This window comes from Neopsephotus bourkii, unplaced genomic scaffold (assembly GCF_033783945.1).
Source record: "Neopsephotus bourkii isolate Nb327-2 ecotype Australia unplaced genomic scaffold, CSIRO-AGI_Nbou_v1 NB_220, whole genome shotgun sequence".
Taxonomy (NCBI): Eukaryota; Metazoa; Chordata; class Aves; order Psittaciformes; family Psittacidae; genus Neopsephotus; species Neopsephotus bourkii.
The window spans coordinates 91,049-118,461 of NW_026900732.1; the positions used below are offsets into that span (position 1 = coordinate 91,049).

At 40.9% G+C, this 27,413-nt stretch overlaps 1 protein-coding gene across 1 annotated transcript in view; it reads right to left on the bottom strand.

The window, feature by feature from the left end:
• The window catches only part of PGM5 (phosphoglucomutase 5), a 65,880-nt gene extending 39,268 nt beyond the window's left edge, over positions 1-26,612 (bottom strand). Inside the window, exons 1-6 of the mRNA XM_061344476.1 lie at positions 26,237-26,612; positions 19,033-19,195; positions 16,674-16,820; positions 13,719-13,844; positions 12,173-12,363; positions 11,122-11,276 (exon numbers count right to left, since the gene is read on the bottom strand). Of these exons, the coding sequence (XP_061200460.1) occupies positions 11,122-11,276; positions 12,173-12,363; positions 13,719-13,844; positions 16,674-16,820; positions 19,033-19,195; positions 26,237-26,497 (1,043 nt within the window). The 5' untranslated portion in view covers positions 26,498-26,612. The remainder of the gene's footprint in view (positions 1-11,121; positions 11,277-12,172; positions 12,364-13,718; positions 13,845-16,673; positions 16,821-19,032; positions 19,196-26,236) is intronic.
• Between the last annotated feature and the right edge of the window lie 801 nt (positions 26,613-27,413).

Genomic DNA, 27,413 nt, shown 5'->3' on the forward strand with positions numbered 1-27,413 from the left:
AACCTCCCTAGCATACTACAGAGGAATCACAGAATGCTGCAAGCCTACCCATCAGAAGAACAGTAAGAGTTACTGTGGAAAAAGGGATAGGGAACGGCACCTTCAGCATGACACCTCCAAGTTCTTCCATAGAGTTCTGTCAGTCTCAAGCAGGGGAAAAGCAAATTCTGCCACAGTACTGTGGTATTTAGATGTAGAAAATAGCCAAATGTGTCAATTGTCTTTCACTTTTCCTAGATGGAAAATACAGTAAAAACACAGTAAAAATTAAAGGATAAAAGTAAAAAGCCTGAACAAGGAGCTAACAGTCAGGGCACTGAAAATCCATTAAGCAGTACGAATTACAGTGACTGTGGATGTCTTTTAACCTGTATTACCTATAATGATTAGTAATGTTTATGATATTTAAATAAAAGGACATACTCATGTATGGTATTGCTGAATCTTGGTAGTTAGTGATGGAAATAAACACACAGAGTACAGGTTCCTCTGATGTTGTAGTAGCCCTACACATATCACACCTGAGATCTGTACTACCAAATGAAATAAAAAAGAACAATCCTTTATGGAAGTTTACAGGCTGTGGCTTAGTCCACACTGTAACATTTTGGCAACCTCATGATGTTATTTTAGCAGTACACTTTAACAGCAAAACCCTAATGAGTTTCAAGAACAGCAAAGCCCATACTTCTCGGAAACTGAGTAATAAAACCATGAAAATTCTCACAGGTCTCCCAGCCAAATCAGCTAGGATGAAAAAAACACTTCTGCGTTACAGTCACAAGCTATATATATATGGGGAAATTACTGTTCTTTTAAATATAAATAACACAGACACATCCTGTGTGTAACATGCATGATCATGAAAATGCCACCACTGCCTTCTGAACTGTGCATTTCCAGGAACTCAAACTCCCATGTTTGAAAGCTTCTAACAAAAAAATACTACAGTAACTGATGTTGTTTTCAACTGTTTCTCTTGGTTACAAATGTATTGGAAAGCATGCACAAGATGCAGCCTGTGTTAACTCTTTCTTATTATGGGACTGTTTTCTTCAGTGTGTGGGATGCTAACAGATGTACTTATCATGATGTTCCACACCAAATGCTGGTCTCATGTTGCTTTAGTCAGCAGTTCGAGATTCAAATCCAAAAGGCATAACCTCGCACCCACTTTTGTAAATGTTTCAAAAGTCAGCTCTCAAAGGAAGTATAACCTTCAGGACAGAGCCCCTCTGACTCCGTGCCTTATGAAAACTTCATTGTCTCCTCCACACATGCTCTAATAGAATGACTAGAAACAGCTGTTGACATATAAAATATCTAGACATGGCTGTGCTAAAAGCAAGAGACAAAAGCTGCTTTGCTAAAGACAACTAATAAACGCAAGTGTTTCTATGAGTATACAATGAGGGAGAGATGTGCTTTGGCAGCAACGTACCCTCCAAAAAATTTGTCTTTCACATAATATAACCAGTTGGCACAATGCTCAGAGTCCCTGTGAGGTGAAATTAGAATCATAGAATACCTCAAGTTGGAAGGGACCCATAAGGATCATTGTGTCCCACTCTCTGCTCCCTGCAGGACTACCTAAAACTAAACCATATGACTAAGAACATCACCCGGGCAGTCCTTGAATCCTGATGGGAAGCCGTGACCGCTTCCCTGGGGAGCCTGCCACAGTGACAGATTACATACACATGTACTGTAGATCCACACAGAACCCGAGGTTTGACTGCAGAGTTCATAGTACTAATGAAAAGTCCAACCATATGGCAAGCATGTGGCCATGCTCTCCAGATGTACTGCAGTAATCCCCAAGGTTATTCATGCCCTTCCTACCTAAGACACAAGAATCACTTTTCATTACTATTTCAGTATTCACATGCCTATAGGGTAAGTTAACTCCTTCTTGTCAGTAAAGGACGAAGTGAACAGATGGCAATACATACAGTATGCTGACTTCTAGCATTTTCAGTGAACTTTGGTGTAACAAATGAAATTCTTTTAAAGATTCCAAGCTTATTTTAGCCTCCAAATTCTGCCATGGCTCAGTAGCAGAAAGATTATGCCTTGTCCTAGGAAAGATACTGTCTGTTCTATGGCTGCAGCTGACTGTATAAGGCAGCTGTGTAAGGAGCATCTGTCCCACTTCCAAGACTACAGCCTGTGACTAGTTAAGGTCTTCAAGCAAAGGCAGGGGTTTTTGTATATACATCAGAAAAACAGCTGTCATTGCTACACTGTAGTATGCCATGTTAACAGCCTGCCTTGTTACTGGCTTCCTGAGTAATGCAGATGTGAGGATAACCTTTTTAATGTGTGGAAAGAACATAAAGAAACAAAAAGTCTCAGACTGTTTAAAGCAAGCCTATCCTGGAAGAGGAAATTCACCCACCAACAGAAGACACAACTGAGCACAAAATGACACAAATTAATTTCAGTAGCAGGCTTTGTCCCATTAAGGATTTAGAAAAAATTTTCTATTTAGTGCAACAATGGAATGTCAGAAGGGTCTGTAACGTGTTCCTCTGTAACTATGAGGAAAGAAAAAAAAGCTTGAACCAGGAACTACCAACACTCAAGCTTCCACACTTCCCCACCCTCAAACAGGGACATTTTCTGATCTAGCCCCAAATCTTGCATGATCACTGCTGCTCACAAAACCTGAGTTTTTCAGCAGTAAAAATAGTCTGTGAAGGCAAGAGGGAACAAGTTCTTTTATTATGCAGAAAATGTCAGGAAGATGCAATTATAACAAAAAAATAGAAGGGAAGTCATAAATGGAGAAAAGGGAAAGGTATTATCCTTATATCCTTCTACAGCAACTTACAGAAGTGAGCCTCGGTAATATCATCACTAATGACTGGCAAGACCTGTGGTCTGTTACAGTAAATTCAATAATCCCATGAACTAACCACAAGGAAAAGACCCTCCATTACCTCAGGAGTACAGGTGGCCCATAATCATTAGCTTTTTTAGGCATACTACAATGAGGTCAGCTGACTCAGAAGGCACTGTGCCTATGCTCATTGACAAAGATGCAAAACAGATGTGAATATAACCACAACATGTGGTACAAAACTGTACTGAGTGTAATTCAAACTGGGGTTTCAGTACTCTGAATTGTCTCAATATTAGAGAAACTATAGCTTTAGGTACATATCAGAAGTGTAATTTCTCCAGTTGGATAATTCCTTGGTTTAGAAGAAAATGAAGTAAATAATTTAAGGCAACATCAAGGTTTTCTGTACACCAACTTGCTGTTAATCATGGTGACTACAGAACTGAAAGAGTACAGGCAGTCTTAATCTTGGTAGCCCGAGGACTTACCAGCAAAGGTCTCTTTGTAGGGCCGCAGCATTATAAAACAATTCAAATTGAAAGTGACCATGGCGGGTCTCTACTCCAAGGTATGAGGTAAGTCAAAGTTGCTTATGACTTTACCCAGCTGGACACTGAACAACTTCCTTGCTTCAAGTTATTATCATTGTTTCTTGTCCTTCCACCATGTGTATCTGTGGAGTTCATCCAGCTGTCCAGGTTCCCCTGACTGCCAGCTCTGCCCTCCAGCACATCAGCTGGTACGCCTCCCAGTTTGCGGGGGGTTGTCATCTGCAAATTTAGAGTGCCCTCCATCCCCTCCTCCAGACTACTGATAAAGATGTTAAACAGGACAGGTCACAGGACAGACCCATACAATACCCCCCTTTTTACCAGCTCATTAATCAACAGCCCTTGAGCCTGATCACCAAAATAGATTTTTACCCATCTAGTTGTCCACTCATCTAAATCATTAAGTCCTGTGTTGGATACAAGAATAAAGTGGGACACAGTATCAAACCTTTGCTAAAATGGCAGTAGGTGACATCTGCTGCCCTAACCTTACCGATAATTGGTTTATCACCCAGGCAATCAGGTTGGTTAGATATTATTTATTCTAGAAGCCCCTAACAATGCCATTTCAATTCAGATTTTCTTCCTTACACTAGTTCTGCTTTTTCTCTTTTGCAAACTGTTCTGTGGATTTTAGAAAGTGAGAATTGGCAAACTCTCTGTGTGGCTGAGATACATGGCTGGGGAGGCTAAGGAAGAAAGCAGCTTCACAACTTTATGATAATGTTCACAGAAACAGAGAAAATGACTACAACTTCAAGTAAGATTGACTCTCAAACATCTTCAAACAATGTGACCCTAGCTCTGTCAGAGGCTTACAGAGATTTTCAAACACCCAGAATTTCCTGTCTTCCTAATCTGTAAACAATCACACTAATCTAGTAAAGATTATCTTCTAATACACGTAAGAAGTAGAAATTCTGTAGAAATTCTGTGCCATAAGTTTTCTTTGAAATCAGTGGGAAGCCTTCTTCAGGAAGGTCAACCATTTAAATAAAATCCTGTGATGGGAGAGGTTGTTCTTGGGCAGATAACAAGCATGTTCAGACATACTAATCCACGTGGGAATCCTCAGATTGATTGAATTAAAATGCTTTTGGGCTTTTTTTTTCAGGACATTCTAGGAACTCCTGTTGTTCATTCGTAGCTGTACACTTTATGAGACATAAGACAGATGCAACACTAAGAAAACTGTGGACTTCCATTGCATAGTGCAAGGCCTGCTCAGGATGTTTTGGAAAAAGTTTATTTTTCTCAGATATTTTTTCACGTTTGGCATATTAAGCCTGGACAAAAGTTTGTTTGTGAGAACTATGATTAAACATGTTTCCTAACATGAGCAATCAAGCTTACAGGATGTATTTATGTCCCACAAAGCACCACATCTTGCTCTCTAACTTTGATAGATAAACTGACCTCACCTACAGCCGAAAGTTAAGCTAGAAACAGAGCACTGCATAGTTTTCAACTCATCTTTTCTTTTGAATGAAGAGAGCTTTCAGTACACCTCTCTGTAAAAAAACTGCTGTTCTTCATTAGATATACAGGTACATGGAGGACATACATGGCTATTTTTCGTATTGCAATGTTATCTTTAAAGTTACAAATCCTGACCAAATTTCCCACTGCAGTTCTCAAAAACCTTGTATTATGCTCCAGACATCTTAAATGACACTAATGAAGGTTTTATGCAGTTGTCCTTCTGCAGCATTCCACAACAGTACTTGTCCTTCAGGCTTCATCTAATTTAAAAACTGCTTGTACGTGACAGGGACTCAGTTTGACAGAGGTGTCTTAAAAAATTCACAGCAAGCCTATTCCAGATAAGAGAAAGTGAGACTGACTTATCTTACTGAAGAAAGATAAAAACACTGAGGTCACAACTGGCATAACTTGAACAAATCACAGTCACAGAGTGAATGCAGTATCCTCCACATAGAAATATGTATTTATAACTTGGAGAAGTTTTTATGTTGGAAAGATTCCTTAATTTGCTTCTCTAGTTCTTCCAGGTAGGAGCGAGAGACAAAAGCAAACTGACCTAAGCTGAGGATGAAGAAAGGACCACTTCTGGACAATCTCTACTGAACAGCCAACTCTTTATTTCCTATTTCTTACAATGAAGTAAAAACTGGGCAGTGTTGCTCCTCTCTAAGCAGTAAGAGAGAGCAACTCCCCTACTAATAATGAGTAAGCAGAACTGTATCCTTTGCCTTTGCCGTAACTGGGCAAACTTTGTTAGGTACCTTGGACAAAATACCTGTAAGAAGACAGTTACTTGAATTAATATTTTCCAACCTGTCTTTGTGACATTCACTGATGCTTATAATGTTTGAGGCTCCTGTATTAAAGAAACAAGCATACAGAGGCACATAGAAGGTAAAAAAAGGAGCAGGCAATAGGAAGGGACAGGAAGCTGAAGAGGAGGCAAAAGGAAGGAACTGGAAAGGGGCAACGGGGGAGAAGGGTGAGACAGCAGAAAACGGGAAGCAAAAGGAGAGGAGGAAACAACAGGAAGGAAAAGGAAAGAGGAGGAGAAGACAGCAAGAGAAGCCAACAGGAGGCAAGCAAGATGAGAAGGCATCTGGAGGCAAGAGGAAGAGTTTGAAGAAAAGGAGGAGGAACCGGATCAGTAAGAGATTAGAAAAGAGGAAGAGAGCAAAGAACACAGGAAGGTGATAGATGAAAAGAATGAAGATGAACAAAATTAGGAGGAAGTGTTTAGCAAAAGAATAGAAGAAATAAAAGCCGGAAGAAAAAGAGGAGAAAAAGGGGGGAAATAGCAGAAGGAACAGGTGGAAGAAGAGCAAGACTAGCAGAAGTAGTTGGACTTAATGATCTCAGGGGTCTTTTCCAACCTAAATGATTCTATGGTTCTATAACTTAAGCAAAGCTTCTTGCTGTGCTTCAAACAAAATGGACACCACTATAACTAGCACTATGATTTTAACAATTTCGTGCTCCAAGGTTCAGGTTCTTTCCTGCACCCAAGGCAGCTTGTCTGGAGCTCATCACATCTCTGGCCTTCTGCATGAAGACATTTCTCTAAATAAGTCAGAAGAGTCACTGCCCCTGGAGTCTTCCCTAAAACCTGAGTCTAGCTGACCATATAGTAAACGGACAATCAGAGACAGAACACTGGTGTTGAAGTTGCATGAAAAGATAGGCTACCAGATGTAAACTGGCAGGGTGCTGCAGGGTAAGGTGCTTACATTTTTCTCAAGATGAGTATAATCAAAGCACCTACATGCTGTTGAAATGACCTGGCCACAGAAACAAGGTACCAGGTAACGCTAGACACCATGGTATTCTCTCAACAACTCTCTTCCCATACAGACTTGACTACTATTTTCCACAGCCACCCAGCTTCGTAATTCCTACAGAAATAAATTCTACTCACCCTTGTGATTCTCATTTTGTAAACCATTAGCTAACATCTCAGTATTTCATTTCCTTTCCTGTTATGCAGACATCAGATAAATCAGAATACAATGATATGAAAAAAAGAACAGTTTGTTGAACAGGGTACATAGCTTCACATTCCCCTGAAGAAAAAGAACACCAACCTAAGAGTACATATAACTAAAGAACTGAAACCTGGAGATGTACTGCCGCAATCCTGTTGATGTTGGAACGTATTAAAGCAGATGTTTCCTGTCAAGTGTTACCTCTCCCTACAGTACATACTAGTTAGTATATTCCACCAGCCACTTCAAGCAAACACATGTAAATGTTAAAGGTCTTGAGTAAATTCGCCTGTAATCCACTGCTCTGTTTGTTAGTGCTGTATTCCTAAGCAATATTTAGAGTCTTATGGATTATTGTTTCCCTCTGTTTAAGTTCAGTAATGCTCTTTGAAGAGCTATTAAACAACACATCATCATACACTCAAAGGAAAAAGTATAACATTTTAAAAATTCTTTCTCTGAAATACTATATATAAGTTTATTAATACAGCTAAGGAAAAGCTCTAGTTCAATGATTCAGGCTAAACTGTGGCCACACAATACAGACGGACCATCAGAAGAGGTGTTTTTCATTTGCTCTCTAGCACAGACTTCAGGACAGAGGCCCATGACCTCCGGAGACATTAGTCTTCAGGAAGACTAATGAACAGGAATTAAGTTTCTTTTCCTAGGCACTATTTTCGCTATCCTACTACACCTACTATTATAAATGTTGATGTGTCTTTTTCAGCCATCTTTATTTTAACATGATTTCTCTAGTTCTAGTGTTAGAACAACAAAATACAGAAATAAAGAATTGTTGTGGTTTAAGCCCAGGCTGTAAATCAAAACCACGCACCCTCTCGCTCACTCCCCCTGCTTCCTCCCCACCCTGGGACAGGGAGGAGAATCGAAAGAATGTAACTCCCATGGGCTGAGATAAGAACAGTCCAGTAACTAAGGTATAACACAAACCACTAGTGCTACCACCAGTAATAATTATGATAAGGGAAATAACAAGGGAAGAGAATACAATACCACCCATCAAGATCTAGCCCGATCGAGCAGTAAGCCAGCCCTTCCAGGTAACTCCCCAGTTATATCCTGGGCATGATGTGCTGTGGTATGGAATACCTCTTTGGCTAGTTTGGGTCAGGTGTCCTGTCTCTGCTTCCTCCCAGCTTCGCCTCCGCCCTGGCAGAGCATGAGACTCACAAAGTCCTTGGTCAGACTAAGCACCTGAGCAGTAACTAAAAACATTGGTGTTATCAGCACTGGTCCCAGGCCGAAAAGTCAAAAAAACACAGCAATGCAGCAGTTACTACGAAGGAGAAAAAATGACTGCTAATGCTGAACCCAGGACAGGAATATTGTCACTCTACAGCACCTGGGTCAGAGCAATCCCAAGCACAGCTACAGGCTGGGAGGAGAATGGGTTGAGAAGAGCCCTGAGAAGGACTTTGGGGGTGTTGGTTGACAAAAAGCTCAACATGACCCAGCAGTGTGTGCTCACAGTCCAGAAAACAACCGTGTGCTGGGCTGCATCAAAAGGAGCGTGACCAGGAGGTCGAGGGAGGTGATCCTACCCCTCTACTCTGCTCTGGTGAGACCCCACCTGCAGTTCTGCATCCAGCTATGGGGCCCCCAACACGAGAGGGACATGGACCTGTTTGAGTGAGTCCAGAGGAGGCCATGAAGATGATCAGAGGGCTGGAGCACCTCTGCTTTGGAGACAGGCTGAGAGAGTTGGGCCTGTTCAGCCTGGAGAAGAGAAGGCTCAGGGGAGGCCTTACAGCAGCTTCCCGGTACCTAAAGGGGCCTACAAGAAATCTAGAGAACCACACAATGATTTTGGTTGTAAAGGATCTTAAGATCATACAGTTCCAACCCCCCTGACATGGGCAGGGACACCTCACACTAAACCATGTCACCCAAGGCTCTCTCCAACCAGGCCTTGAACACCACCAGGGATGGAGCATTCACAACTTCTTTGGGCAACCCATTCCAGTGCCTCACCACCCTAACAGGAAAGAATTTCCTCCTTACATCCAATCCAAACTTCCCCTGTTTAAGTTTTAACCCATTACCCCTTGTCCTATCACTACAGTCCCTAATGAAGAGTCCCTCCCCAGCATCCTTAGAGGCCCCCTTCAGATACTGGAAGGCTGCTATGAGGTCTCCATGCAGCCTCTAACTTTGATATGTATGTAGTGACAGGACAAGGGGGAGTGGCTTTAATTGAAAAAGGCCAGATTTAGATTAGATACAAGATAAAAATTCTTCACTGAGAGGATAGTGAGGCACTGGCACAGGTTGCCCAGAGAAGCTGTGTCTGCCCCATCCCTGGCAGTGTTCAAGGCCAGGTTGGACGGGGTTTTTAGCAACCTGCTCTAGTGAAAGGTGTCCCTGCCCATGGCAGGGGGTTGGCACTAGATGATCTCTAAGGTCCTTCCCAACCCAAACCATTCTATTATTTGACGATTAGAAGTGACTTGCTTAAGAACTACTAACTGTGATTTCAGAACTAAGCTGGGCTCTTCAATGAGTGAGTTCAGCACTGGCTCTTATAAATTAAGCAGATTATTTGATTTTGGCCACAAAAGCCTGAAAATCGCTGGACAACATTATGGCATTTTTTACAGAAAAGCTTAATTCAAATATTTTGGACTGCTATGTGTGCAAATGAGTCACAAAAGTGACCAGCTTTGAAAACATGTAACTTTAAAATCTTCAGGAAAAAAAAATACAACTATGAAGTAAAAGAAAAAAAAAAAACTCAAGTGTCCTGGATACAGTCTGCAAAGTTCATAATAATAAATATTTGTAAGAATGGCTCAGAAAATATTTATATCCTTCCATCATTATCAATCACTCAGTTTTATTTAATAATCAGACTTAGCTCCGCAGAACTAAATAAGGCAGTCATCACCATGAGATGATCTACGCTTCAGACGGTCAAGCAAACATTGTCAAGAACATAATTCAAATAGTCACAGCGTTATTAAAAACATTCATACATTCAGAAATACTTACTGAACTTTAGGAAAAAAAGACAAATATATTTAATGTCATGGTTTCTTCAAGTCATACAGGAATACAGATATCCTAGGGTTTATATCCAAAAATTAGCCTCTATTTTTTTACACAGTATTTCAATATAATGGTAGCTCTCACTTAAACAATTAGATTTTTGGATCTCTGAACAGAATAAATAAACTACTGGAAACCCTGGCCTCATCTTAAACTAGACCATCTACCTACAAGTAAGTAACAGTTCTCTGAAGACTCTGTCAAGTACTAAAGGAAGCTGCTACCTCTGAATTTAGTAACTTTCAGAAATTTCCTAATTAGGGAAGCACCCTAATACCCTTGGTTTTCCAAGAGCAATCATCCTTTTCATCCAAGCTAGATTTCGCTTTGAAATTACCGTTTCCTGATTAAACACATTTAACAGGGCAATAGGTCATTCTTGTATTAGTTAAGCTATGCAACCAGATCAACACTTGGATACGACTGACACAGTGAATGTTCTTCCACGCAGAATATGTACGACAATAATACTCAGCTTAATCCTCTTATGCCTGTCTTTTGAGGAAATGGAGGCCTGGATGAGACTTGCTCAAAATTCATCTGCTAACACAAGATGTATATCCAGCAAATCTTTTAAGAGCAGATTGGACCTGTCAGAAATATCTTTAGGCATACTTTTAACCTGCCCTGAAACTGGGGATGGATTTTATGATTGCCTGCAGTTTCTTGTGGGACATTTTGTATCATAATAGATGACATATTTAAATGGTTTAAAATAAGGGGAGGGGGAAAGGGAGAGAGGCTTCTTTGGTTTTGTTTTGCTGTTGGCTTGTTTGTTTTTTTTTTAAAGCTTGTTTAGTACTCAATTAGTACTTTATCTGTTTAAAACTTCCATGAATTTCAAGAGCTGCTGCATCAGGCTGTAAACAATTATTTACTAAGAACAAGAGTAAAGTTATTTGGAAAAGGAATTTCAAGTCAAGTTATTTGAAGGCTCAGAAAGATTTATCCTATTTATTTCTTTTCCAGGCTGTACTGACCTATTTTCATTCAAGTAAACATTGGTAAAATTAGTTTAGGTAAGACCAAAATATGGTCAGAATTTGTTAAAACAATAAAGCACATAAAGACTGTGAAAAATAGAAACTCTTATCAAAAGACTTCACGATTTTGGAACTGCTACATAGTACAAAACAGAGAGATATCTAATATAATGACCAAGGTGATACAAATAAGTATTTCATCTTACTTGTCCAGGGCTGTGCTGGTAGGCATGCTCCTGCCAAATCCTCGGACACCCGTATGACAAAAGTATGGAATGCAAGACAGATGGGCAGCAATTATAGCCAGTGAATCTGACGCATTAACAAAGAAACCATTTTGGCCAAGGATCATGTAGCGGTCCTGGAGAACAAAACAAACTCAAATAAGCATCTTAAATTCCATGTTTTGGAGAGTGGTAATTTCTTTTATTAGATCCACTGTAGGCAGGGGAATAAAGAAGAGTCTTTGGGTTACTCACATCCCTCTTCAAGCAGGTTAATTTACTGGCAACATCCTGGCAGGTTTATAATCTCACTGTCACATCACCACTCCCTCCAGCCTTGCAAATCAAAGCTCCCAGATCAGTCCTAGCTTCAGCCTCCTACATGACACTTCAGTAGGTCTGTTCCTGCCAGGGAATGCTTATGTAGGAGAATATTTTTGCCAATGACACGCACTATATAGGGAGTAGGAGGGTGTTTTGTGTTTACTGACAACAAAAAACACTCAGTTCTTCAGAACCTTTTCATCTTTCTCCCACCCTGTCAGGACAAAAAGTTATTTATGTAACACTTTGCTATTTATAATGATAATAATAAAACATAAAAAAACATCTAAACCAAACAGTGATTATGATTCAGTGCTTTATTTAGCTAAAAAATCCCTCAATTTATAATGTCAACCAAAAAGAACTTAACTTAGTTATTACTGTGACAAGTCTGTATTACCTATATATCCTGTGACTTCCTAATCAGGAAATAAAAAAGTTACAACAGTACAAGATAAAACCAGACTAATATTTAAAGAATTACCATTTGTCATTCAATTCCTGCTTGATTTGCAGTCATCTGCAGAGACAAATGACAACATGTGTGTCTGATTTATGGGTTGCAAATGCTATCATCTGTACCTGAAAGTAATACCATTTTCAGCTTCAAGGGCTTACTGAAAGGCAAATAAATTATACCTACATGTCCCACATCTGACCCCAGACAAAACAGCTACGGTGAAACCTCTAGACAGCTCAAAATACTTACTCCATCAGCATCAAAAGCAGCTCCAAATCCATACTCGCCACCTCTCATAGCCTCTAGCAAAGCAGTTGCATATGTTAAATTGGGATCAGGAGGCTGTCCACCAAAGTCCTCCAGAGGAATACAGTTTATGGCAGAATTTGCAGGGGCTCCCAATTCATCACACAGGATTTTCCTCACATAAGGTCCCATAACTGCAAAATCAGAAATCTGCCATGCAGTCACAAAAGCGTATGCTTGACACTTCAAAGTTTTCACAGCACCATGGAGACTTGATAGGAAACATACTTGGAGCAATCCTATACATCTGTCCTAACAACAAAACCCAAACTACCATTTCACAGAGGGATGTGTGATTGTCCCCTCAGTGAACATCAACTGGCAATTCAGCATTGAAAAACCAGGTCCCCAGTAGTGGAAGTGCAAAAGTAATCACTGCATGGTGAAAGATGCAAGTTTTATTCACCCATTACTAAGTAAAGAAGTTATCATACACATAGAGGGTTTTTCTCACTAGAATAAAAATAAGATGCTACTCTATGTGCCCTGGAATGCAAACAACAGTTTAACACATAATAGCAGGAAAGTAAACAGTAAGGAAATACAACTGGGAAATATACTTAACATTCCAATTCATGTTAAAATTGCAACAGGCTTTTCCACCAAAGAATTTCACCACATTTTAGTTACTACGATGTAGATAATAAATAAAAACTTCCTCAAGACTAACTTCAAAATAACTTATTTATTTTGTTAAAGATATGGGCAACCAAGACCCCAGCTCATGCTGTTATATAGCATAACTAGTATTGCATTCGGTGGCTGACGGGACTGTTAACCACTGACTGAGTTCTCTGCATCCCTGAGGCAGGTGAGAACAGGTCACCCAGAGTAAAAAGGAATCACACCCTGGTGTTCTCTCTTTCTCCTACCTTACTCCAAAATCTTGCTAACTGGAGCAACTATAATGTGAGGTAAAACTAGACAACAAATGTGTTCAAGAAAAGGTAGGTGCTAATTCTGTAAAATAACAGTAAAAAATAATTCAGGTTCTTACCAAAAGTACACTCCTGACAAAACACTCTTTTCTAAGTCAGTGTTAAACTATCAACACCTACAGGCATAAAAGCATAATCCAGAGATGCAGAGCTAAAACCAACTTTGGAAGACAGTTTGTCCACATACACATGGTCCTCTTTAGAGTTCACATCTCATCCAGAAAGCCTTTAGATGTGATGCCACAACAAAGGACAATCCCCAACTATCTTTGATAGATTGCTCCAGTGGTTATTCACTGTTACCCATAGGCCCTCACTTCTTTACCAAGAAAGATAAACCTCTTTGCTTAATAAGGGACCTAATCAGTTGTTAGATTTGCTCTTGTTACTAGCATATGTTCAAATCCTTTCTTATTATTCTTAACCTTAATAAAATCTCTGACTTTGATACTCTGTACTTTTATTGGGCAACTATTGTGGTCTACAGTCTTTATTGGGAAGCTATTGCAATGTACCTACAATTTTGTCCTGATAACAGCTTAACTTCATACCTCCATTCATGGCATCAATCCTTATTTTGATCTGGTTGGGTCCGGTCAGCAAATTTCTGATAGCATTGAAGTCAAAGATATTTCGAAGGAGATTGAGGTAGATATCCACAGAATCCACAATTTCCACTAGAAAAATAGGAAAGATAGTAAAAAATCAGTACAGTTTGCACATAGGAAAATACCTCTCTCAGCACACTTCTGCCAGCCACACAACTGAATTAGAATCAAAGCACACGACCCTCACATAACATGGAGCCCATAGAGGCAAAGTCAAAGACTTTTACTGGTTTCAGTGTGACTACCATCAAACTTTAAGCCTTGCAAAGATCAACAGTATTGCCTGCTAAAGGAATGCAGTGATAATGTAAGTCAACACTTCCTGTTTCACTGAAAACATTCATAGGAATACAATATATCAAAGTAAATTCTATTTGTCATTCATTAAGCTACTGAACATCTTTTCAAGCTAAAAAAATGTATTCTCAAAGGATGAAAGATATCTATGCAAAGTTGAAGCCATATTCTTCCACCTGACAGCAGTATGTATCTGCACCAATCCATCAGGAGAAACATACAGCCTGTTCTTTACAGTGCTGGCAGCAGGAGTATCTGTCTCCAGTTTGTTGTCAATCTCCCATTATACGTCTGCATTTTATATGTCATTGACTTAGAAAAGTTAGGCTCAGATACAACATCTGGTTTTGGCTAAGGTCTTGATCATTTGAATTTTAAATTCATAAAAGCAGAGAGGCACAATCTTTTCAGTTCTCTTGAATGTAAAACCTTATATTAAAATGAAAGTGAGTCTGCCATAATGTTACAAATAACTGTTAAAAGCCATGCTCCTCAATCACCTTGTAATGTATTATTTTCCCTGATTAAAAAGCATATGTTATACAAATGTCTTTTTATCTGGTTAAACGAGTATCTTGAAATATTACAGTTACAAGTTAAATTGTAACTTAGAAAATCAGGCAGTTTTGCTCAGAAACACTGGCCTCATGCTAATGCTCTTCTTCAGGGTAACATGAAAATGACACAGGCATTTTTTGAGCCTGGGAAGAACACTTAGAATAGATCATAATGATACACTTGACTGGACAAACAAACAAACAAACAAACAAAAAAATGGTTCTCAAGGCTAAAAAGCAACCTGCAAAACCTATTTGGAAATCAGTTAATTCTATGGTATACGCTGGAAGTGCCAAGGATTCACTGAAATTACACTACTATACATCTTCTATGCCTTGCTCCCAATGATGTTTAAGTAGGCTATAAGCTTCCCACATATGAACAAATGCCTCAACTTCAGTGAAGCTGCTCACACATGTTAAGATAAACTGCATGTAGGGTTAAAGTCTGAAACTTATTTTAGGTCCTGCCAAACCCAACTGGTTTACTCTCAGTTGCTTCAATATCTCTGTAGCCTCGATCCATACAACTGAAAAATTGTTAGTTCATACAACTGAAAAAGTAGAAGTTTTAAATACATCAGAATTATTTTCATTCTTTCTGCACTTCCACTCTGCATTCAGAGCTGTATAATTATTCATGTACTTATAAGCCAATCACATTGCTCCAGTAGAGATCCCTGGCAGCTCTACTGTGCGAGGATGATGTATTCTGGGAAGAAATGATCGGGAAATGATTTTTCCTTGAAAAACATTCACACAAATTGCAATTGTTTTAAATCTGTTTTCATACTACCTTTAAGGCAGAGGAAGTACTACAATTTCATTTAGAAAAATATAATTTGCAGAGATTGAAAAGTTGAAAAAGCAAAATTTTAAACTGTAGCAATCATACAGTTTCAGAGTGGTGCTGGAGCCGAATTTTCTTTCCTTTTTGTCTGCCTAAAAAGCCAATCATGTTATTTGCAATAACAATAATTGGAAAAAAATCATAATTTAAGGGGATTTTTTATCAAAAAAGTTATGTATTAGAATATACTTCATCTCAAAATATAAAGTTTTGGTGGAAAACAAACTAGCCTTAATTCCAGGCTATCAGGAATGAGGAAGAGTTCTTGAGACCCCACGGAGTTTCATAGCATGTGAAATACTGCCTGGACCCCTTCCTTTGCTTTTGACTCCTTCAAGACAAAATGGCTGTGTTAAAAAATTGGCTCATTTCAACACAAGTGTAGGCATAAAAGTATTCACATCTTTAAAATGAAACGTGTTTAATCACTCCCTCTACACGTGGAGTCATTAGAAGTACATTGCCTTACACATCCCACAACTTTTAAGAACTGTGAGCAAAGAATGAATAAACTGAGACTCTAGCAAACACTTTTGTTAATTAGACTTCCATGAGCAAACCACTCCTAGTCCAAAACTGTTGGTGTTTGGTGTTTAACTACTAGCAAGCCTAAGAACAAATGCTTGGCAAAAATGAATGGCAAAAGAACAGTGGGAACTGGCTAAATGATGAGGACTCATGCACTTACAAGTCTGTAACTCAGCTTCTTTATGTGCAAAACAAATGCAACACTTACCTATGTGCCTAATATTTTGGTAACTTGTAGTAAGGCATCTTGAAGAAGTAAAGTTATGTTTAAATAATTACCCATTATCATTTTGCATCAGAATCAATGGAAGGGGGCATATAGGGATGCTGGGGATGGACTCTTCATTAGGGACTGTAGTGGTAGGACAAGGGGTAATGGGTGAAAACTCAAACAGGGGAAGTTTAGACTGGATATAAGGAGGAAATTCTTTCCTCTTACGGTGGTGAGGCACTGGAATGGGTTGTCCAGGGAGGTTGTGAATGCTCCATCCCTGGCAGTGTTCAAGGCCAAGTTGGACAGAGCCTTGGGTAATACGGTTTAGAGCGAGATGTCCCTCCCATGGCAGGGGGGTTGGAACTTGATGATCTTAAGGTCCTTTCCAACCCTAACTATTCTATGATTCTATGATTCTATGATATAGCATGCATAAAAGCATGTGTTGATACCTCGGAAAGGTTTGAATTTGTTCTCCAGATCAAATTCTTGTCTTCCTAGGCGTGATAAATCAACTCTGAGATCAGGACAAATGGCATATTCCTCCAAGGTTTTGCTGATTTGATAGATTTTATCTGAAACTATATCTGGAGCAGGTCCTGTAAAAGAAGCAAAAAATGTGGTGGGTCATTTTTATTAAATGAAGGTTCCCTACACAAAAAGTGAGTGCTATAATAAGCAGTTTTCTGAATGTATTTCAGAAATATATTCTGCAATATATTTCAGGAATAAACCCAAAGAAAGAACTATGGTAAATAAGGTCTGTTCTTTCAGTGTAACACAGGTTTAAAACTTTTGTTGGAAAAATGTAACATGGAAATACAGTGTGTTACTTGGAACATTTTGATTCACAAAGAGTATTTAACTATCCAGAGCAGGGCAGTGAGGGCACCAAAAACCCCACAGCCATCCTTTTTTTGGGTTTACTGCTCGAAGACTACCATTTTTTATTCTACATGGAATCTCAATGTACATATTAAAGGAAAGTGTGTCCTCAGCAGCAGTTTCTGGTGTTTCACAGGGCTTCCTGCAAATGCCAAATGCGCGCTTGTGAAGGTGAGACAACTTTGTGCTTCATGGTATTTCATTAGATATAATTATCACTTTTAAAAGTCTTAGCATTTTGACAGTGGTGTTCTATTGCAGCTTTCCTCCAATGACTTAATGAAATATATCTTTACCTTTTACACAATCTCTCCCCTATTCCAAAGCCTCTGTGTTTCTTTCCAATGTCAACTTCCCACTCCTCTATAGCGCTACTATAATCAATGCAGTTTTGCTATGTCTATTACTGTGTTCCATCTCAGATACATTGTACCAGATGGTCCACAGCTCACTCAACTCTTCATTTGGCTTAGAAAATGACTTCTTACTCTTCTAATCCAAACCCATGAAAGTGGTGGATTTCATTAGTTCCAGATTATTCTTGATAGATGGGTGTACTAATATTGCTAGCTAAAGAGATCCCACAGCATTGTTCCACATTATGTCCTACATCTATAGAGACAAACCGCTTCTGCCTGGACTAGATCTGTAAAATAGACTGAGCACAGCAAAAAAGCCCTATCTAGGAGCTTGTCATGATGCCTAACCATTCTCTCAAAAACCTTGCCTAATAATGAACTTTCATTTTCTCAGCTGCAACTTAAACCAACTACTTTTTATTACATCCCTCCTGATTGTCGTACATAACTGAACGTTGTAACCTGTGCTTGAGGAGTGTTTCATATTTAAAGCTCAACACCCTGTCTGAATTTTCTTTAAATAGGTAAAGCACACTAAAAAGAATGCCCCACCAACTGTTAATCATTAATCAGATCCTAGGTGTATATGGTATTTTAAAGTTTATAGAGTGCTAATGCATCAAAGAGTTTGGCTCTGGTATGACAGTGTTGTGACCCTGGCTTTCTCACTGTCTGACCTTACACAGTCCCTTTAATCTCTCTGGGATTCAAGCCTATTCAGTTTATAAAATCACACTGGTTTAACCATGCATGTTTTTCAATTAAACAAGGAACACAAGAGAGCATCCCCTTCTCAAGTTCTCCCACCTTCAAAATGGGGAAGGAAGCATTATTTTAGAAGCACTTTCATTTTTTTCAGATGGAAACCACTCTATGTATGTATGAAGCATACAAGATGTTTTATGGGTGTACACAGATCTGTAACATAAAACATGCTTAATGTATAACATACCTACATGCGTTAGTTTGCCAGAAAACAAGACATTAGCTATATATAAAACTCCCATTATTCAACAGTGTATTGGAATAGCTAAAATGGAACAACCTTCTCCCTCAGTAAGAGCAGTTATTTCCCGGGTAAACATGAGAAATGCCTTCTTCCATACAAGACAATGAGTTATACGGCTTACAGCACTTCTGAAATCACAAGCTTTAAAGTAAATGCCAACAAAAGCAACACAGAAATATGAGCAAAAGAGCTCCCTCAGAGGCATCTTTATAAGGTTCAGACTGTTACAATGACCTGGCACACTACAAGAAATGCTATAAAAATGGGATGGTGAACTTCTTGTTTATAGAAATCTTACAGCTACCACAAGGATTTCAATGAACACTGAATTCTTATTGTACAGACCCATGTAAAAAAATACACTCCTATTACTGAAAATAAAAATAAGTATTTATATGCATACATTCTTCATTGTTTTACCAGAACAAATGAAAAACACACAGTTGAAGTAAGCAGTTATCCTTGTCAGCGTATTTTCATCTGTCCTTGTTTAAACCACAACATCATCATACCAAGATTCAATGCTACAATGTGTTATTAAAAACCAAACAGCCCTACCTCCATTGGCAACCTCGAACTTGACTCCAAACTCTCCTCCGGGTCCCCCAGGACTGTGGCTAGCTGTTAAAATAATTCCACCAGCTGCTTTGATTTTTCGGATGATACACGAAACAGCGGGTGTGGATAAGATACCATTCTGTCCAATAACCAATCTGCCGATCTAGGTGGAAAAGGAAGTCAAAGTACTGTGAATGGTACTAGACTTTTGAAAACTAGTAAGTAAACACAGACACATACATACATAGGCATACATGAATAGGATAGAAATTGTAAAGTCTTAGTATGGAAGTTATTCTTTTGCAGAGAAATACACATACATGAGTTGGTTGCATGCTAATCTACAGCACTGACAAAAAAATGCTGTATCCTGGCACATTTAATTCCAGTGGACTGTGACTTGCATAGTCACAGTAAATAGCATAGTATAGTATACTAGCATAGTATACTAGTATAGTATATATATAGTATAGTGTATATCTATAGTATAGTGTATCTCTATAGAAGAGTATAGTAGTGTAGTATAGTATACTAGCATAAAGTAAAGCAAGAGCACAGCCATGGCAGTGATTTGCAGAGCTCCCAGGCATAGCACTGGGCTATCATCTTGCTATGAAACCCTTTCACGTATCCCCACAAAACAGCAAATCCCCTCACATACCAATATAGTTTAGGCCTGACTGTGTGGATACAGTTTGCAGGGCTTTAACTAGCATAAAAGAGAACACCAAATTGCCTTTCATGGAGCATCCTTTTGGTCCAATCATAAATTTCACTACATACTAGAACCTGTAGTCTCTGTTACACATCTCTATTACCAAGGCATCTTTGGATGTCCTTCCCTAAGGAAAGTACTGCTCCTCCTTCAGCCATCAGTGACTGCTTGGCCACTCCAGATGAAAAGGGTGTGCTTCCTAGGTTACAGCTGAGCAGGGGAAGTTCCCACCATTCTTAAAGGGAACAAATGTTTTCAGGTGACGTTATTAAACACTGACTCAATGCATTTGGCATTATGCTGCAAGGTTCCAATTTCAAAACCTTGCCTTCATCCTCTACACAGATACTACAGTTTCACCTCAACATAAATAATCTAGGAGCCAGACAGAAATGTATTTACAAAGAAATACAGAAGAGTTCCAGATCCTGGGATACAGGCAGATACAAAAAAAAGAGGGGGGAAGGGGAAGTTAGTGTCACCTATCAGAACTGAGGTAGCTGCATATGGAGCTTAAAAGGATACTGACAAAGCTGGGGGGGGAGGGGGATTTATATCCTCACTTAAAAAAAAAAAAACAACACAACAAACATACACACGCACACACACTATTAAGTTTAGGGTGGTGGTGCAGAATACTGAGTCCTTCTCACTCATCTAAAAGCAGACTGGGAATTCAATCTCAGATTTCCTCATCTAGTTTGAGAAAGATTTGATAAATCTACTGTGTGTGTGGCAAAGCAACAGTTCAGGAGGTGTTGCTACCTGCCAGCTTTCTATAAAAGGCTGTTTCTTCATACATAGATTAATTCTTCTGGGTCCAGCTATTTAAAAGTTTCAATGATTTCAGAAAAGCAAAGGATTAATAAATAATTTATTTAGCCTGGTTTTGAAAACTATTTAAATAAAAAAATTTTCTACATTGAAATTATTAATTTCTAAAGTAAGCCCAAGTTACTTACTTGCAAACCCTCACAAAGCATGAACTAAGGTTAGACATTTCTCTTTCACTCTTAATTATAAGATCTGCTTTTCTGCTTTCAAATTAAAAATAATGTGCAGAACAACGTATTCCATTAGCTGAGATTTTTATCTCAAGATCTGATGATAGGGTGTTTGTCCACCTTGTTCACTTTTCACAGCTTTTGCAGGTAATTTTGAAGCCTATGTATTACTAGAAACCACAAAAGCTATAAAAATTGGAAGTACAGTTCATGGAAAATCTTCCAGGGTTCATTTGACTTGCTCATGTTACTAATGGGAAAACATTGAGTTTCACTGTATTCTTTCCTCCCAGATTAGAGCAATACTTACAGAAATGAAAGAAAACGAAAGGAGAAAAAGTTAAGAAACAAGTAATTTTGTTCTATTACAATGAAAACATTTTACAGGGAAAACAATATCCTCTTAAGGAGAGAAAAAGGTAAATCAGCAAAATCCACATTTTCTGTTCCACAAAATCCACGTCTGTTTCAACATACTCTTTTAAAGCAGTGCTTCCACTGACATGATCAGTCAATTGGTGCGAGTGGAGCATATGTACAGTTAACACATATACCACACATCTGAACCTGATTTCTGCTCAAATCAGTGTATTGAACAATTCTGTTTCCTATTCATACCATGGCTCTTAAGACTGCTGTATTTATGCTATGATTTTAACCACTACTGCCAATTGTTCTGAAGCACTAGAAAAAAACCACAGGATGTTAGGAAATGGACTTTTAACAAACTCTCTTTCAGCCTATACAACAGTACTCATGTACCTTTATTATGGAAAGAAAAGCATGATGAAAATAACTATTGAAAATATGTGTTTTGAATATTGTCTCTCCCTTTTTTAAACTATGAAGCATGTAGAAAGCTAGAGCAGTGACTCAATCTTCCAAATACAGCTGTCAGAAATGGGTGCCAGCTCTTAAAACAGTATTGTATATGGGTAAGCAAAAGGAAAATAACAGGAATTACATTTTGCAAAATGCTTCAAAAGAACACCACTGAATCTGTCTAGAAGTACTCAAGTATAAACACCTTATATTTGCATACAGGCTTACCATCAGCTCATGTTCTCTGTACTTCTTTATCTAAACTAGTAAGGTTTAGATTTTTGCCCCCATGAACACCTAAATGTTCTTTTAAAGCAAGAATACTTATTCAGAAAGCACAAATTACTTGGCACTACCTCTTCACCACATTTTCTTTTTTTTTTCCTGTTCAACGTGTGTTGCACAAACCAGCCTCCCATTTTTTTCAATGTCAATATTAATATGAACAGGAGTAACCTGCTTTGCCTTCTGCATTTTTTGCAAGGCTATTATTTCTATACTACTTAGAAATATCAGTTATTATACTAATTTTCATGCTACAGCAACAGTGCAATATTTAGCATATTAAGGATGCCGAAAGTGAAATTACTTGCATGATACACATGCAGTGACCACTGCAAAGAGCGTCACCTTATGTGAAGGTTGTCAGTACTTTTACAGAACTCCCTGAGGGTTATCCATCCTTCTCTGCTCTCTTTATTTTGGTGGCAGGAATACACAACTTCATCCTCCCTTGGCCCAGAAGCTGTTCATTTTGTCTCTGAACCAAATACTAAACTGACATTTAATTAACTGTAAGTAGGGAACACTCAGATTTACAGACTTCTAGAAATCTGGACTGAAACAGTAATGAAATCTTGTCCATGTACTGTCTCACAATTAAAGTTCCAGTAATACCCTTCTGAAAATCTTGGACAGTTTCATAGCATGGAAAGATTATCTTTGGAATTCAAAAACTTGCAAGGTTAAGAGATCACAGGCATGTAACTTTTCTTCTAATACTGTTCCCCTACGCCATGTTCTATTTTATCACTCTGCTTTTAGCAGCTACAAGCAGAAGCAAAGACTTATGATCCCCAGCAAACTGTTACAGCTGGAGGAACAGTCACCCTCACTGGTGCTTTACAAGGACATTTTTATGCAATATTACCACTTGCAGCTGTGCATTTTCAGACAATTCAGTTGATTATCATGGAGTCACTTAATGCTTTTTTTAATTATTTTCCCCAGTAATCTCTCACATGCCTCAGTCAATTAAACTTGAAAGAACGTGAAGCAAGAAGATACATCCTGGACAGCACAGGGCTGTGCCTTCCCATCTTTCGCTGTTGTAACCCAAAGATGACTGAGTGCCACACTCAATGTAGAAATAAACAGAGGTATCACACAGGTCCAGGTAAGGAGGGCAAGATTCGCATTGAAGAACATGGAAATAAAACCAACACAGTATTATAAAGAAGATAACTGGAAAACTCTTTGCCATCTCAGGCTTTTACAGCATTACCAGCAATACTCCGTGATCTCTCTAGTATGTTGCTATGACTTTCAATATTCAGAATATGATCAGCATCTTCCTAACCACCACTGAGACACAAACACGGCAGCTTCTCATTTAAGCCTATCCTAAACTTTGTTTCAAAGAATGAGACACCACAACCAGTTGATGGGTCTAACTGAATACTTGCATTTAATTTGTAGCCTGTCTTATAAACATGGAACCTTTTACCCAGTTCTTCCAGACATTAAGGTCACACCACTCGTGACAGGACTCAGGTGAAAAGGGAAACACAGCCTCAGATACCCTCCTAACACCCCACTTTGCTTGTTGCAACCAGTAATGGTACAGGACTTCTGTCTGGCTTTCCTCACGCTCCTGCATCCTCCTGTGACAGGCAGTCACTTACCCAAATGTGCTTGCTACAGCTCCAGCAGTGTGACCCATTGGAGGGTGACCCTGGTTAGCCACCTCCAGCTCTAAACAGAAAGATGTGGTGGAGCATGTGCTGGTTATGGTTGCTCATCATGGACCAACCCATAGCTGTTGCCATCGAGGAAGCCCATATAGGCTATAGCTGTGGAGTGTGTACCTGCAACCCCAGACTGGAGGGCACAAGCCCAAAGGCCTGAAGACAAGAAGAACTCAGTCCAAGTACCAGCAGCTGACTGGGCAGGGGACCTCATCTCATTCCTTGTACCGAGGCCTATGCCAACTGTGCTAGGCTGTTAACACAGGGGGAATGTGGGGTGAGTCACCAAATTAGAACAAGGGGAACCTAGCAACTCTAAAGGGCAATACATTTACAGTTGATAATAGAAAATCCCTTTTATTTTTGTATTCAGCAGGCACAATTAACCGTACGCTTGATATGTGTTTTCCAGGAAGGAGATTCAAGTTCAGTTTATCAGCACTGTGTGGCTATCCCACTCCTGGCACTCTGGGGTGGCTAAAGGTTTTGAATGCAGCTTCAAAGCTTCCATACATTTCACTCAATCCTGCCTACACCTGCACACTTCTTTCCTTGTGATACTGGCTACATGTCTTCTAATGGCATTAACCTCATCCAAATGAAGAGATCTTTGCCTCCAGGAGTATTCCCCTCCTTGCCCTCCACTTACATAGCACAGCACTAAACAATGCCTTCATGCAGGTTTAGGTATTTTCCCAGCAGATGTATTTTAGCAGCCAAAGAATAAAACATACAAACAGTATTCACTAAGTAAACATGAGGCTTATGCATTTACAGCGTGCTTGATTGAAAGAGGGGTGAGAGTGGGCAGGGTAAGGATGGTAAAGAGGGGATGGATCACTAGCATATGGAAGTTGGAAGCCTATTCAGTGTCAATAGCACCCCCCCAGCTGGCCTACTGAAATTGTGAGCACTGTGACATTTGTAAGAGTATTATGATTGAATTCAGATATTTGTGGGAACTCTGAGCAGAAAAGCTTGGGTCACGGCTTCAAAAAACACTAAAAAGAAACAGTGTTTTCAAGAAACTTGCAGTGACTTAAGTGGGAGCACTACGACAGCACTACTACAGATCTGCTAAAACCTGAAACAGAGCAAAACAGGGAACAGAACAAGCAGCAATAAGGAGGCAAGGTGACAGGAAAAATTAATCAGAAAGGAGTTTGGAATACAATGTAAGCTGGCTGACAAGTCCCTGGTCTCCTAAACCCTAAACTTGTCCTCTTCAGCACCTCAGTCCTTGTGGTCACCTTGTGGCTGTAACCTACTTCATAGCTCCTACCGGTGTGCAAGGGCAGGCAAGGACCTCAGCCTCAGCAGGGCAGCTCTTCATGCAGGGCCTCAGTTTAGCTGTTGCTGCACTTTATCCCACCTGGTCAACAGGTACAATTCCACCGGCTGGACTGAGCTACAGGTGAAGGGAGTAGGGAGCAGCACTCCTCCAGACCCACCCCACCTCCCTCGCAATGCCCCTCAAACCAGCCAGGTCCCCATGCTTTGCACTCACTCCCTGCATGCTCGCTCCCCACCGCTGTGGACAAACCACCACCACCACCACGCTGCACTAGCCAGTGTCCCCACCTTCACAAGTGTGCCCCCCAACAGCCCTCCTCGCACCCAAGGCCAGGTAAGCCCCGGACTATACCAAACCCCCATGTGAGCAGCAAGTCTGCAAAAGCTGCCCAGTATGTAATACAGCCAGCCTCTCTGAAATCCCAGGTACCACCCAGTGTCTGCTTGATTGTACCAGTGAGAACATGCTTTGGAAATAAATTTAAAATACTCCTTGTTTATACCTTACAGCTTGTAACCCTTACAGCTTGTAGGTGACAGTAAATAAGCGGGGGAAATTAGACACATACAGAGATTCATTTCAAAGTTGAAAGATCTCCTAGTTATGAAACAGGCCTGCATTTAAAGAATTAAGCTTTTCAAAACAATCAAGAAAAAGTAAATTCACTACCAAAAAAACCCCATATATGTGTGTGTATATATATATGTATGTATCACTTCTATCACCAGATCTGAAGAATCGATTTAGCCATCACAGCAGCTTCAACTCTGCTTTGAAGGACTTAGTCTGCATCATTTGGCATTTACAGCTTTCTGTATATACACACTGACACCTGAATGTGCATGCATTTACCAGAAGACATCCCTTTTCTTCCTGAGCTCCTTCCTATTTTCAATACTGCACAAGAAAGTCTAAAACCCATTTGATCGCAGAGGTATTTGCCACAGTTGTCTTCTTGCATTTCATAATTTGTTCTTAAGATGCAGCCAAAACGCTGAATTCCTCTTGCTTCAATAATACCGTTTTCCCTGCGCACTTTTAAAAGATCCTGAGCAGTAGATATTTACATCTGGTTCCTTCGCCTCCCGCATTTTTAATTCTGCTACATTTGCTTCTGCATAGCCAACCGTGTTTTCAGCTCCCGCTCCTGCCTCAGTCTAACCCAACCCGGTACGGCGTGCGCAGCAGCCTGCCGGGGTGATGCACGCAAACACACCGGGCGCTCACACCCCCGAAGGAGGTACACTCTGATCTGTACACTCAGCGCTGCCCGGGTTAGGATATTAAAACCTGCCCCGTTCCCGCTGGACGGCTCCGCGCTTCCCCACAGCGAGCAGGAGCCGGTGCTGGCAGGGCAGGCGGTCCCGGCAGAGGACGGCGGGAGGGCGAGCGGCCAGCTTACCCCGTTGGCCGCGGCCATCTGGACGACGATCTCGATGGCCGTCTTGCTGAAGTACCTGCCGTCGCTGCCCACCACCATGGTGCAGCCCTGGCGGTCGCGGAGGTCGACGGAGGAGAGGAGGCTCTGCACGAAGTTGGGCAGGTAGTTGCGCTGGCTCTCGAAGAGCGCCGTGGGCCGCCGCAGCCCCCCGCCGCCCGTCGGCCGCTGGTCCTCGTAGGGCGCCGTCTGCACGGTGAGCACTGGGATAGGGGTCCGCTCCATGACGGCGCTCCACCCGCACGCTGTGGGGCCCCGCTGGGCAGCGGCAGCCCCTCACGCAAGCTGCGGGGAGCGGACAAGAGTGTCGCGGCGCGGGTCCGGGCTCGCTGCCGGAGGCGGGCCCCCGGCGCCGCGGGGGAGCCGAGTGGGTGCGGGGTGCTCGCCGCCTCTGCACCGCCCCGCGGGGCCCCCGCCGGCGCCTCGCCGCCCGCGAGAAGGGCCGGGTCTTGCCAGCCCGCTGCCAGCGGCGGCCCCGGACAAAAATAACCCTGGAAAGCGACGCCGGGAATCGCGGTCCCCTGCCAGGGGTGTAACCGGAGGCAGGCGGGCAGGCAGGGGGAGCCGGCGCGGCACACTTGCTCGGCGGCATCACGGTCTGTCAGCGCCGAGCCCGACCCCACCGACCCCCGCCGCGCTCGGGAGCAGCACGGAGCACCCCGCCGCCTCTCCCCGTGCTATCACCTCCCAGGTGAAGGCAGGAGCAGCGCCTGCCGCAGCGGGCAGCCGGTGAGGCCCCAGGCTGGGCGGGACCGGGACTGATACTGTCCCGTGTGAGAACCCACACCAGGCAATACAAGCATGAACAAGCTCTTCCACTACTAAACCTTATGCAAGGGAAATCGATTTTAATTTTCTTTATTATTTTTTACTATACCACTCTAAAGCAAGTGTTCTCTAAAGCGAACTTATGGGTGGGTTTGCTTTTTCACATCAGGAGCCAAGTACTACAGGAAGGGTCTGGCCCGGTCATGCTCGTTTCTGTCCAGGCTTCCTCCCAGTAAGGCTTAGCAACCCTCTGAAGGTGCTTTTCCCTTTGAAAAACTGTAAGGTATTTCATATGGATGTGGTCAGGCCAAGTTCATTGACGTTTATATTCACTCTGCTTAGATTAAACACAGAGGTGGTGGCACTGGCAATT